This window comes from Lepidochelys kempii, chromosome 12 (assembly GCF_965140265.1).
Source record: "Lepidochelys kempii isolate rLepKem1 chromosome 12, rLepKem1.hap2, whole genome shotgun sequence".
NCBI classification, from domain to species: domain Eukaryota; kingdom Metazoa; phylum Chordata; order Testudines; family Cheloniidae; genus Lepidochelys; species Lepidochelys kempii.
The window spans coordinates 7,075,209-7,089,374 of NC_133267.1; the positions used below are offsets into that span (position 1 = coordinate 7,075,209).

General features: G+C 53.9%; 1 protein-coding gene across 2 annotated transcripts in view; it reads left to right on the top strand.

The window, feature by feature from the left end:
• The window catches only part of DOK4 (docking protein 4), a 41,779-nt gene extending 28,344 nt beyond the window's left edge, over window positions 1-13,435 (top strand). Inside the window, exons 4-9 of one of the 2 annotated variants that reach the window (XM_073307417.1) lie at window positions 403-517; window positions 3,425-3,544; window positions 3,812-4,001; window positions 6,732-6,873; window positions 10,276-10,399; window positions 10,770-13,435. In XM_073307417.1, coding sequence (XP_073163518.1) covers window positions 403-517; window positions 3,425-3,544; window positions 3,812-4,001; window positions 6,732-6,873; window positions 10,276-10,399; window positions 10,770-10,897 — 819 coding nt within the window. In that variant the 3' untranslated portion in view covers window positions 10,898-13,435. The remainder of the gene's footprint in view (window positions 1-402; window positions 518-3,424; window positions 3,545-3,811; window positions 4,002-6,731; window positions 6,874-10,275; window positions 10,400-10,769) is intronic. The other variant, XM_073307418.1, reaches the window with a different exon arrangement.
• Window positions 13,436-14,166: the final 731 nt, after the last annotated feature.

Sequence of the window (14,166 nt, forward strand, 5' to 3'; positions counted from 1 at the left end):
GTATGCAGGATCCAAGTGTCATGGCCCTTTACCTGCCTGTGTCCCGATGAGCTGACAAACCTTTGCTGCTGCGCTCCTCCTTCCCCAGCTTGCGTTTTTCAAGAGAACAGTTTTCTGGCCAGATGTTTTCTTGCTGCAATTGATCTCCGTTAGCTTTGGGACTCTCCCCTTGAAATACAGGTACTCAGGTGGCTTTCTATGCCCCCCATGCTGAGAGCCCCTGCGGCTCTCCCTGGGGAAGGTAGAGGCTCCCCCTGAATACCTAGTGCCGAGCAGTGGAGAAACCAAGAGGAGCCAGGCGGAGGAGGGGAGACTTTGAGGGACCCCCATTACTCGGTGCAGAAAAGGGGGGGTGCAGAATGCAGATGGCGGCCGCTCAGGAACAAAGGTCTCCCTCTGCAGGTCACGGAGATCAGCAACGTGAAGTGCATCACGCGGTTGCCGAAAGAGACCAAGAGGCAGGCCGTGGCCATCATCTTCGCCGACGAATCGGCCAGGACTTTCACCTGCGACTCAGGTAGGAGGACGTCTGTCGGTTTCAGCTTGGAGCTGGCAAGGTCGCGAGCTGCCGGGCTGGGGAAAGGCCAGGGGAAGCATGCTTAGAGATTGGGATTGGCAGCCAGAATGCCTAGGTGCTACTCCCAGCTCTGCCTCTGATCCCCTCTGAAACCATGGACAGGTCACTCCATCTCACTCCACCCTTTCAGAAGGGTGTGGAGCCCTTTGGAGAATGTGGCCCACGGTCCCTGTCGCCCTGTCTGTGCAGCGTGGCCCCTTTGACTGCCAGGGCAATGTGGTCTAGAATTGCCGCTTTCACTGATGAACACAATGTTCCCAGTCCTTGTGGTTGCTTAGTCAGCTTTAAAATGTGCCTGACTGGCTGGTTTCAGAGGGGCAGCCGTGTTAGCCTGTATCAGCAAAAAGAACGAGGAGGACTTGTGGCACCTTAGAGACTAACAAATTTATTTGGGCATAAGCTTTCGTGGGCTAAACCCACTTCATCAGATGCGTGCAGTGGAAAATACAGTAGGAAGATATATATTTTTTCAGGTTCTCTGATATATATCTCATCTTCCTACTGTATTTTCCACTGCATGCATCCGATGAAGTGGGCTTTAGCCCATGAAAGCTTATGCCCAAATAAATTTGTTAGTCTCTAAGGTGCCACAAGTCCTCCTTGTTCTTTCTCCTGACTGGCTGGCTTCTGCCTGAGTCTGCAGAGAGCCTGAACTCGCCGCTGGCTGGGTACAATCTCCTCACCTCCTCTTTGGGGCTCAAAGTCACCTCCACAGGCTAAAGATGACCATTTAAATAGCTACGTTGTTAACTGGTCATTTTTTGCAACAATACCCATCTAATACGTTTACCCCACAGACCTAATCCGCACCCACACCTTTCTGGGGGCCCAACCGTCCCTAGCCAGCTGCCGAAACCGCCTGCTTCCCCTGGGCGATTTCTCTAACGCTGCTAATCCAAAATCTGGTGCACAGTGAAAACATGGGGGCAACATAAGGACAGAATCGGAGCTCAGCAGAAATAACCCAGGGGCGACCGTGCTGATTGCAGGATTAATTCTCCTTCGTTAATTAACGCCCTTCCTTCTGAATGCCAGGGAAGCTGGCTCAGGAGTTCCAGGCTGCCACACAATCTAGGAAGCTGTCTGCAGGACTGAGAGCCAGCCCGCTGGGGTGCATGAGGGGGCTTGAGGGAGATCAGCCCGCCCCTCGTCTGGGGACTGTGGAGGTTCATTAGTCAATGTGGGTGAAGCGCTTTGAGATCCTGGCCTGGCCTGGCCGGGGGAAGGAGGGAGAGCTCCTTCGGGGGCATTGTGCCTTCTCTGGCTTACAGCTGCACCGCGGCTGCTGGGACCCTGTTCGCTCCCCCAGGCAAGGCAGGGTTGGGCCTGGGCCGGAGCCGGTTGGGACACTCCCAGGTGTTGGCGGCAGGGTAGGTGGTGCCCTTCCCTCTGAGTCAGTGCTGAGCCGACGCCCTGGCACGGGAGGTCACGCTGTTCCCGGTAAGAGTGACTGTGACTGAAGTCCGTGAGCTCTGCGAGGGCAGCTCCTCTCCCCTCTGGGCGTTGCGACCTGGCCCCTGTGGTGGTGGCCCCTGCCAAACCCCAGTGGCGTGGCGAGGCGACCCCAGGTGCTAGGTGGCAACGCCAATCAAATGTGGCCCTCCAGCTCCATCTCTGGAGGGGGCCGAGAGGTGCTGTGTGCCCAGGTCACAACGTTCACAGCAGGGAGCTGGCGCCCCCCACAGGACAGGAGCTGCTGCTGCGGAGTTAGCGTGGGGTGGGATCGCTCTCCAGCCCTCCCCTTCCTCTCCCCCCAGCCCCTTGCTCCCCCCCTTTCTGTGACATGGGCTTGTTTCCTGGACCTCTGCCATGACTTTGATTGAAATTGTCCGTGAAAAAATTGTTCGCCATGGGGCACTGTGTTGGGAATAAGGTGTAAAGCCCCCGGTGCTGAGCACTTGTCGTTATTGGAGATTGCACGAGGAGGGGTCACCGTCAAATTTAACTCTGGGGTCGCCGTCAAATTCAAACCGGAGTAGTTTCTGCCAACCCAAAATCTCCCCTGGATTTTCACTGGAGAAGGCGTTTTCCACTACCCTGGCTAAAAACTGCTCTGTAGTATGGCTGGTGCGGAATGTCTGCTGTGTTCCACCCCAGAGGTGGCTGCATTTCACTGGCGGGTGAGTGATCTCTTTACCATATGGACTGGGCCACAATCCGGACTCTCTCACTTAACTATTAGCCCTTCCTGTGGCAAAATGCCCACTGGGCACCAAGTGCCCTTGAGGACAAAGGAAGAGTCTCCTAAGCATGGACTCCGGGAATTGGCCCATCCTACGGCACTTGGGATCTTTTGTGATGAACGGGGCTAGAGCATGGGGCTCAACGGTGCTGGTTTGAGCCCTGGGCTGGGTTGGGGGTGCTCCAGGGTGAACAGATTTGATAATAGGTGGCCCACTGATCTAGCAGACAAAGGTATAACAAGACCCGATGGGGTGGAAGTTAACTAGACAAATTCAGACATAAAGTGCCGCATTTTAACAGGGAGGATAATTAATAGCTCACCAGGGGTCGTCAGGATTGGCTGGTTTTCTAACAGATGCTCTAGATCAACCAGGAATTAATTCAGGGAAGTCCAGGGGTCCTGGTTATACAGGCCAGACTGGATGATCACATGGGCCTTACAAGCTGGGAAGTCCCAGCGGCGCATTTCTGCAGCCGCCATGTGGCTCCAGCCAGCAGGACACAGGCTGCAAGGTGTGACCATAGCCCAGGGAACCGGGAGCACAGCGCACGTCTCCTGTTCGGGGAGGGGGATCCTGTGGCGTTCCCCAGCTGGCTTGTGCTGGGGGAGCCGAGGGACGCGGTGGGGGCAGGGGCTGACGGGCGGCTCTTGGCTCCCCACAGAGCTGGAGGCCGAGGAGTGGTACAAGACCCTGTCCATCGAGTGCCTAGGAGCACGTCTCAACGACATCAGCCTGGGGGAGCCCGACCTCCTGGCTCCCGGGGTGCAGTGTGAGCAGACAGGTGAGAGTACTGGCAGTGCCCGGCACGCTGCCCCGGGGGAACAGGAGGCAGCCGGGATGGGGAACACCCGGAGAGGGCTGGGCTCCCCTTTCCTTTGGGAGTACCAGGGGGCGTTGGGAGGGCACTTGGGTTTGTCCCACTTCGGGGGTGGGGGTTGCATGTGGCGGGTCCACACCGGGATGGGGGGCCTGGGCTCGTCCCCCTTGAGCGGGTGGGGGTGTAGGGATGGTGCTTTCCTTGGTTTCAGCTGCCCATCTCCCACCGCAGATCGGTTCAACGTGTTCCTGCTGCCGTGCCCGAACCTGGACGTGTACGGGGAGTGTAAACTGCAGATCACCCACGAAAATATCTACCTCTGGGACATGCACAACCCCCGGGTCAAGCTCATCTCCTGGCCCCTGTGCTCGCTGCGCCGCTATGGGCGTGATGCCACCAGGTTCACCTTCGAGGCCGGCCGGTAGGACACTCCTCTCTCCTTCAGCACGCTGCGCCGGGGCCGTGCGGTCTGACTGCGGATGGCGGGGAGGGGGAAGCGAGCTCTGACAGGCCAGGATCCTAAGCCCCTGGAGACCTCCCTAGAGACACGCTGGGTGAATATGAGCAATAATTGTGCTTGTGGAAGTGAGGGAGGGTGAGAGTCGGGCACTGGGCTAGGATTCCCGCACACTGCTCTGCCGATGCACCTCGGTTCCAGCCGTGGGCCTCTCCGGAACGGGAAGGAGAATGAATCCCGCAGTGGTGGTTTTTGCATTAGGGACCAGTGACAAGAATGCTGGTCAATTCCAGCTTGTGGCAGGATTTGAACCAGGGTCTCCGGACGTCTAAGCGCAGTTGCCTGACCACCCACGTTCCTCCCCCTTGAAGATTTGTGCCAACTTTGTTTGCAAAATGACTTGCCTCAGCCAGGCCTGACTATATTAGGGACTCCAGATAATTACCTGCTAGAGAGGAAAGAAACATGAGCTTTCCTTTCATACTCGACCTTCCCATCCGCTGACTCACCACATGGCTTTTACAGAGAGAGAAAAACCCTCATCCTCTCCAGTCTGCCCTGCCCTGGAGCTTTTGAACTGGCACCTGCAAGAAAAAAGCTGCTTATTTCTTTGGCAGCAGAATCTGGCAGTGATTCTTCGGGGAACATCCCATCCGCTTTGTGAATAAGACCGCGCTATTCCAGGGCACCTCGCTTAGTCCCCTAGCATGGGTGGATCCCAATTCCTTGGAACTGAGAGGGAACGGATTATTAATTTGGAGACTTACACCAGTACCCATCAGCTGTGGTATTGCGTCAGCCCAGAGCACACAGGGGGCCGACGGCTGAACGGAGTTTTGTGGGCCAGTTGGTAAAATTGGCTTCAATGTTATAGGACTAGTTTAAAAAGGGGGTCACCAGATCAGGATTTCTCTGGGCTTTAGGGATCAGAGGTACCTGGGGAACGAGAATCTCGCTAAGGGGCTGTGACTATGGGGAGGGCCAACCTGAGAAGCCATAGAGCAGAGGTCCCCAAACTGTGGGGTGTGTTCTCCTAGGGGGGTGCAGAGGAATGTTAAGGGGGGCGCAGCTGGGGTCTGGGCCAGCCCCCACGGGAGGCGGGGAGGGAGCGCCACCCAGCTCTGCTCCTGACCCCAGCCCCGCACCTAGGGTCCCACTCCCCGCCGTGGCTGCAGACTCCAGCCTTGGCCCCTTTACCCCTGTTCACGTCCTGCCCTGTAGGAGCCACATCCCCGCTCCAGGGGAAGGGGGGAGGGACAGACGGATGCGGACAGGAGTAAGAGGCGGTGTGAGGTAAAAAGTTTGGGGACCACTGCCATAGAGGGACCTGATTTTCAGAAAATGCTGATCCTCCCATCTCTGAAAAACAGGCCCCTTTAAGGTGTCGCAAACTGGGAACCCCAAATCACTAGCTACCGTTGGAAATGTAGGCCTGGCTTCCACTAGTGCTAGGCATCTACTTCCCCAGCTGAACAAGAGCTGGAAGGCTGTGCCCCTCTGGAAATCAGACCCACCGTGTTTCTAGCCGGACATGCCAAATCAGTATCTGCTCTGGCCCAAGAGCCTGGCTTAGGATGGGGAAGCTGGTCTTGTGCATTCAAAGCCTGCTTCTGCTAGACTCAAGCTGCCCATCTTGAGGAGCAATGGGGGGAACTGACCGATGGAAACTTGGCTTTGATGTTCCCACACTGTGGTGCCTCTCGCATCACTCCCGGTTCTATGTTCTGGGTGAGAGAGGAGTAAATACCAGGATCTGACTCTCAGCACCCCACCTGGTAACTTTTGTCCAATGTGAAACGCCAAAAGCAACCTCGCCAGTCCAAGCAGATGGCTTAGTATGGAGTAGTCAGTAATTATGGGCACGGCTATTCCCAGGTGACGGGTGCCATAAAAATACTCTTGACAACTGAGCATTTTAGTAGCTTTTTATTAGAGCCAGAAAAAAAGACAGCAAAAAGGGGGAGAAAAAATCCTGCAAAAATTTTAAAATAATTTCGACCACTTCCCGTTTTCGTGTATTTTTACCAAAGTTGAACTGAAATCTGTTTGGCGATTTATTTATTTATTTGTAAAGGTGGGGAAGGACTTCATTCCCTGTTGAATTACTGGCGTCTAGTTTTCTCACTGGAAGCAGGGAGCCTATTGGTTCTTGCATGTCCTGTTGGTGTAGGAGGCGGAGGGATATCTGTTGCTGGCTGAGTGTGCCGTAAAAGGCTGCCCCACGGAAACTCGTTTCAGATGCTGTAGAAAACCGGCTCCTTTGGGTCCACAGAGCGAAACCAGTGTTGCTCCCGTAGGCTAAGGCCTACACTGTAACCCCGTGCCAGGACGTAGCCACGTCATTTTGTTAAACCAACCCGAGTCGGCGTTGCTTTTGGCGGAGTGCCCTTCAGTGAAACTGCTGCAGCAGCCTAAATAACGTTTGCAGGGGGGCGGGGCGGGATGAGGGGCCGGAGGCGTGTGAGTGTGAATGCACAGGATGTGCAAGCTGGGGGCATGTGTGCATAGCATGCACGTGTGTGAGGTGTAGGAGTAGTGTGTGGGGGGGGGAGCGTGTGAGAGGCGGCCAGCGTGCATGGGGTGTGCCTTCTCTTAGTCAGTGTGTGTAGGGGGGTAGCATGCACAGCCTGTCTGCGTGCCGTGGGAGAACCCCATCCTCCGGGTGACGCTGTACATTGTTATCCTCTCGCTCAGCAGGATGTGTGACGCAGGGGAAGGGCTCTACACCTTCCAGACCCAGGAGGGAGAGCAGATTTACCAGCGGGTGCACAGCGCCACCCTGGCTATCGCAGAACAGCACAAGAGGGTCCTGCTGGAGATGGAGAAGAACGTCAGGGTGAGTATCTGGGCCTGGGGCCCCTTAGTGAACCAGCTCCCCGAGCACAGCAGCGTATGGGGGAGGAAATCCGGGCGTGGGATGGGGAGTCATGTTAGCAGAGCCCGTTGTTCAGTAGAAATATACAGCTTTGCAGCCTTTATAACACGGATGGCTTGGTATCACAGTGGTATCTCAGCCCACAGTGACCTTTGCCACGGGTTCGAGCTCCTGAATGACAATCGTGTCAGAATTAGCCGGGTGAGACTCACTCTTGGGAAGATCACTAGAATTGGAGACGCTTGGCACACACGAGGAAGGGTGACCCCCAAGTAATATGCTGACAAGTTAGCAAGGATTTTATTAAGCAGATGTACAAAGCCACAAACACTGAAACGCACCCAGGGAGGAGAGAGAAACCCTAAGCTAGCCAGCATTCATGATTTCATACTCTCCTCCCCACGGAAACACCGATATGGGTGAGATGAACAGGCAGGTGGCCATCTCGTTCGGTGTTTCTGGACGGGCTTCTCTGCCCACTTAGATTAGGCAACACCTGTTATCCTGAGTTTCTTGTATGCCTACTACACTCCTGCATACGCAGGAGTTTCACCCCCTTTTCCTTATTTGCACTTCCACGCCCCATGAATTTTAGGATGCTCCATTTCTCATAGGCTACCCACTTAGTTCCCCGTCTTCTCATTAACATCTATGTCAGTGAGTTACCATAGCAACTTGAGGTTATTACTGTACAGAATTCCCTGAAATGTTGCTCTCCGGCTTTTTGCCGTATCACCTGGTACACTGTGGCATGTTTTCCAGAACATCTCGTCCTGTAATCTTACACTTTCCAGCATTCTCCCTGGCTCAGCTCGTTCTGTCAGCCTGTTTCAGGCCTGAGGCTTCTATGGCCAAGCCACCTCTCTTACAGACCTAAAGCTTGTAGGCCTTGCAGGACCGCCTTATCTTATATACTTAATACACACACTCATCAGTCCTACATCCCTGTCGTGTGGTCCTACTTACTCTTTACCCCTTAAACCTATAACTTCAAATCTAATCTAGCACCCATACATTAGTTAGTCGATCATGTGACTAGCTACACATTCAGTGCACAAAGCTTGGATAATAAAGAAGGTGAAGGGTCCCCCTGTAACATTACCTTACCTTGTGCGTGCTATGTAGATCAGTGGTTTTCAAACTTTTTGTTCTGGTGATCCAGCTGAAGAAAATTGTTGATTCCCACGACCCAACGGAGCTGGGGATGAGGGGTTTGGAGTGTGGGAGGCGCCTCTGGGCTGGGACAGAGGGTTGGGGTGCAGGGGTGAGGGCTGCAGGGTGGGGCTGGGAATGAAGGGTTCAGGGTGTGGGAGGGGGCTCTGGGCTGGGGCAGGGAGTTTGGGTGCAGGAGGGGTGCAGGCTCTGGGGAAGAGCTTTGGGGTGCAGGAGGGGGCTCTGAGTTGGGGGGGCTCAGGGCTGGGGCAGATGCTTGGGGTGCAGGAGGGGCTCTGGGCTGGGGGTGCAGGCTCTGGGGTGGGGCTGGGGATGAGGGGCTTGGCTGCAGGAAGGGGCTCTGGGTTTGGGGGGGGCTCAGGGCTGGGGATTGGGGCACGGGGTTGGGGCGTGGGCTTACCTTGGTCAGCTCGTGGTCAGCAGTGCAGCGGGGGTACTAAGGCAGGCTTCCTGCCTGTCCTGGCACTGCACCCCAGAAGCGGCCAACAGCAAGTCTGGCTCCTAGGTGGAGTTGCGTGGCTCTCGCCAGTGTTCAAGGTGGGGGCAGCCCGCGGAGCCCCGTGGTCCCCCCACCTAGGAGCCAGACCTGCTGCTGGCCACTTCCGAGTCCCAGCGTGGTGTCAGAACAGACAGGGACTAGCCTGTCTTAGCCGGCCAGCACCGCCGCCGGGGCTTTTAATGGCCCAGTCGGCGGTGCTGACCAGAGCTGCTGCGACCCACAATTTGAAAACTACTGATGTAGATCACTGCACATGATCAGTGCACCTAGAGATCACAAATACATGAGGGTGAGTATAGGCCCTGGTCCAGCAAAGCACTAAGCATGAAGTCACTGAAACGAAACCAAATGCTTAACATTTTTATTCATGTCCTGTGATGGCTCGGGACCACGGTGAGGACTGTCGTTTTCTTTTCCCGATGTGCACGTTGCAATGCGCAGTGCTTAAACGTCTTTCCAGGGCCGCTTCCCTGTCTCCTCTGTTTGGAACTACAGGGAACTCTTAGGAGCTGACTGGCTAATACCCAGCACAGCTCCACAAACCGCAGGTAAAACCCAGCCAGGGAGCAAAACCACTTCCTAGTACCAGACACGAGCAGCTCTGTCAGATACCAAAGTGACAAGCACCGCAGAAAAGCCTAGAAAGGAAAAGGAAGCTCTGTGAACAGGTTAAAAAGCACTCGCATGTTGGCTTATATTTCATTTTTCAATAAGAAAAACAGTCCATCCATTTCCCCCCCGCCCCATGAGATTGGTACAGTCCATGGGCTCTTTCCCAACGGGAGGGGACATCTCCATTCACAAAAACAGGCGGCTGCTATGAAAGTCTAGCCAAAATGAGGGACCTGATTGGCTGACCGGGTTTAGCAGCTTTCATGAAGTAAAGTAGGTGATGGGCCCTACGGAATTAACCCTTGCCTTACGGGAGCCTTGCTCTGCCTTTTTAATCAGCTGCTTTTCAGTTCTCTCGCTGCTTGTTCTTGGAATAGTCTCCCCAGTCCTCTGTAAATATAGTCCATTCCTTGCTGTAACCTTCTTTGAACCTCGTTATCCATTACAGCAGACGTAACTGAGTCTCTAATTAGTCCATCTGCAAACTCTTCAAATTCCCATGGCTTCGTTTCGTTGTAACAGGAAGGTCAGTGGGCTGACTGCACTCCTTGTAAGGACAAGGCGCCTTTCCCAAGGGATGCTGCGTGACTTTGTCTAGCCATGTGCTCCCACTAGCCCGTGTTATAGCCCTCCAGTGCTCCTGGGCCGGCCCCATGGAGGATTTCCCCCTTTCTTTGCAATGCCACTTGTTCCCAGGAGAATCTGGGAGTGCTGCAGCTCTCATTCCAATTCTCGGCCGTGTTGCCTTCCACGCTGAGAGATCCAAGGGGCTTTGTGCGCTCCATTGTTTTGCCCAAGGTTTCTGAGCCCAAGTGACAAAGGCGACACATGGAGAAGTGGATCTTTCCTGATCCCAGTCACCCGCCACATATGGGGTTACGAAAGACGATGCCTCATCACATGACAGAGGTCAGAATCCGCTGTCTCCAGTGGCTGCTGTCAGAGGGTTCTCAGGCCTGACCGCTCATGCCGCCTTGGCCAGACAATAATTGTATTTAACTTGGTGGAGCTGAAAGCAACTGGATTGTCCTGGCTGATGTTTAAAATAGTCCCCACCACTTTCTGTCTCTCTGCTCCAGCTGCTGAACAAGGGCACAGAGCACTACTCCTATCCCTGCACGCCCACCACCATGCTGCCCCGGAGCGCCTACTGGCACCACATCACCGGCTCACAGAACATGGCCGAGTCCTCCAGCTATGCCGGTGAGTGTCTCCAGAATTCCTCCTGTGCGCCGTGGGATCATTCCAGCCAGGAGCTTCTCTACCCGCCTCTACTGAAGGGGCTGGTTTGCTGCTCCATAGGCTTTGTATAGGGCTAGTGAAACTTTCTGTGCTTCCCATCCCAGCTTCTCGTCCCTGAAGCCAGTGGGCTGCTGTGCAGGAGCTCGCTGCTACGCCAGTCCCAGCCCCTTCCAGCAGGGGGTGGTGTAGAGATTCCTGCAGGAGCACTGGCTGTGGCAGCTCCCTAATAGCCCAGTCCCAGCAGGAGGCACTGAAGGACATGATTGCGGTTCCTTCACCTTTCAGTACTATGAGGACCAGGAAACAATACAAAATTCTGCTTTGTCCGCAGGTGAAGTATACTCCGGAGCCCAGGCCAGCTCGGACACAGACCTCCTGAACAGGTTCATCTTACTGAAGCCAAAGCCTGCAAAAAGCGGCAAGAGCGACAGCAAAGAGTCCAAGTCTGCTTCTCAGTGACCGTGCTCTGAGTGGAGAGAGCCCCCAGCCCTGCCCAGGGGCCAGGGCATGCTGGAGAAAGGGCGCGTTAAGTGCAGGAGACATTTGTTTTCCAGTGCCCCGCTCCCCTCCTTTCCTGAGGGTGCTGAAGTTCTGGGAACCCTCCCCTCTCTTTGGAGAAGTTATCAGAGCTCCTGCCTGCAGGGAGAGAGTGTGAGACTGGGTCCCCTGTGCTGGGAAGGAGGCTGGAGATGGCCCCAAACTCTAGCCCTGGCCATGCTAGATTAAGCATGAGGAGCTTACGATAGGGAAGATGATGTCTAGCTCTATGTTGTTAAACGATTTTAAATATCTATTGCTTATACATATTCTATATTAAGAGACTTTCCTTCTCACACGAATGCAAGTTTTTTAGCCACTGAACAGACACTGGGAAGATGAGACACCAGAGATTTTTAATTCTTGGGTGGATGGATCTTTCTTTTTTTCTTAGGGTGGCATCGTGAGGGAAACCCAGCCCCAGTTGGAGCAGACGCCCCACCACCTCTGCTGAGAAGGGAAATTCCCCAGGATCCCCTCAGCAAGGCTCAAGAGTGGAAGGACTGAGTTTTCTCAAGTGGCCGACGGGTTGCGGTTATTGTTGGCAGCCGGTGGGAACAATGAAGTGATACTCGAAGCAGGGCAACTGAAGTGAACGTTTTTGAGAGGCTGCTGCCAATCCGGCCTGTTCCTTTAGGGCCGGAGGGTCCCATAGGTTGCAAATGGATGCTCCCTCCTGAATACAGTAGCGCTTTCCCTTGGAGAGGGAGGAATGGGGACTTGCGAGTCTACGCTCACTTTGCACTTCTTGAAGATACTAGAACACACACCATGGAACTTTCTGACATCTCAGGAGAAACTGGTTTTCTTTCCGAACTGTGACTTCTGCACAAACTCCCCCAGCTTCCGGAGGGCGGTGTTCTCAGTGGGCTGGGGACCGGCTGAGCGGGGTTTCGCTCCATTAGCTGTGTCTCCTCGGTTCAGATTCTAGCAGCTACGTGGCTGAAGCATGGATTTCCCTTCCAAACCAAGCCCTTCTCTCCAGATCACGGCAGTTTAGTTGCAAGGGATGGGGTATATACAGGGCTGCCTCGTTTTAGCACAGGCTGGTAGGGCTACACCCCTCCCACCCTTAATACACAGCCACTAAATACTTCGTTGCCTCTAAGCTATGGTAGCAACCTGCCCAATCTACCTGTTTGGCAGAGCCAGCCTTGTTGGGATGCATCCGTTTTGAGAAGTTCCCTTTCTTTTACCTCCTGGGTCGGCCCATGGCTCCCGTTTCCTCTGGGGTGCTCTCACCTGCAGCAAAGCCCATTGACAGGAGGCTAGCCAGAGACAATCAGTTGGTCACACAACCTCTTCCCTGCTTCCTCCTTGTAAGGGACATTGTGCTTCTAGCTGATGGTGGGGGACCCAGGTTTCATTTCCACTAGATGCCCCGCAGTCTCAAGGAGCCAATGCTGCCAGAGGGTTGGTGTGCAGCCCCAGGCCCTTTTCAATCTCCTTTGTAGCTCTTCCCTCCCCCCGTGGGTCACTTCCTGAGAATAATTAGTGAACCCCTGGGCAGGTGGAAGTTGGTTTTAATATGCTGAAATCAAATCAAAGCAATTGATTTTCTAGTTCTGCTATTTATTGAATACCTTTCAGAAGGGCTATCTTTTTATTGCAGTACCAACATTGGGGTTTCCTCACTTTGGGTTGGTTGGTTTGTTTTTAAAGAATAAGGTACTGTCTCTTGGGGATGGGGAGACCCTGTGGACTATCACCTGTAAATACTCTTGTTTTCTGGTTGTGTGTGTGTGTGTGTAGGTGATGTGTAAGACGATGAAGACCTTTCAGACAGATCTGCTGGAGAAGTCCTGGCACACAAGACCAGCGACTGTCCAAACTGCCCTGTTGCAAGGCCCACTAAATTCAGTGCCCTTTCCCCACAACACTTATCTGGAGTGACAGGAACCAGCCAGGTTCAAGTCTAGACCACATAACTCTGTGGATCAGAGGAGCTTAATGGATGTACAGCCTCACAGATGAGGTGTAAGCTGCTGTCATTTCCTAGCCTAAACACCTATCTGGGTGCCCTGGCTATTCACTTTTGTTTTAGGCACTAGGGTAAAATGCTTTGGTTCAGGCTACAGGAGCGGACCAAGTCCTCAGCTGTGGTTCTAATGGAAGTACACAGAGTTGTACCAGCTGAGTCTCTGGCCCCATGCCTTTAAAACATCGCTGCAGAGACACTGTCAACTTTGAAAAGGGTTTGTAAGGCTGGAGCCCAAGTGCTGGGCCATCCCATGATGACAGGTCCTGCCCTGAGGTTTGGAGGCATGGAGCTGCTAAATGCTGGGACAGGTGAAAGCTCTAGCAGGAGCTAGGCTGCCTCAGGAATTTGATGCACAGATGCGTTAAGCCAGGCAAGACAGGACATAGCAGTTATTGCCAAAAATGTTGTGTTTTTTAAAGGAACTGCTCAATCAATAAACTTTACTCACCCTTCTTGTTTGCCTACTAACTCCAAACACGGTACAGGGTGCAAGGGATACAGAGTGATAATGGTGCAGTGAAGACAAAGGTCCTGATTATCAGGGAAGGCTTCCGAACATCTGAAATGCTCAAGACTGAATTAGATCCAAGGCTGCAGTGTGTAAAGGGTCATTACACAGGCTATTTCACGGGAGCTTCAATGAAGCTTTAAAGCAGTATGGGGTGTGTGTGTGTGTGTGTCTTTTCCAGATTGAGTGATCTGCACATAAAGGTTAAAGAAAAAGGAGCTCTGTAATCCTCTGTCCACCACTGGAGTGATTCTCAGCCCCTCCCCAGCCTGACCCAAACAGGGTGAATACTGCTCCCAGGTGTTCTGCGGCCTGCAAAGCCATGCTCTCTCCAAAACCGGCTGAGGTCCTCATGGCTCTTCAGAACAGACACCATGGGGAAGTTTTCAGAAGTACTTGAGGGACTCAAGAACACAAGTCCCACAGAAAGGTGTCGGTACTTGTGTTCCTAAACCCGTTAGGAGCTCACTTCATCGAACAGTCTGGCAAGCGCCCAGGCTGGGCTGTTCGCAAGCAAGGAAAGGAGCGGAATCCCAGCATGGTTAAGGCAATGGATGGATTTTCAAGCACCTTGTAGGCTCTGAACCCTACAGGCTGGGTCCAGAACTCCCCACACCCCACTATACTGGGCAAACAGCTCCTAAGTATCCCCCACCATGACTTGGTTATCCAGGGCATGCCACAGCAGATCAGAAGCAGCAA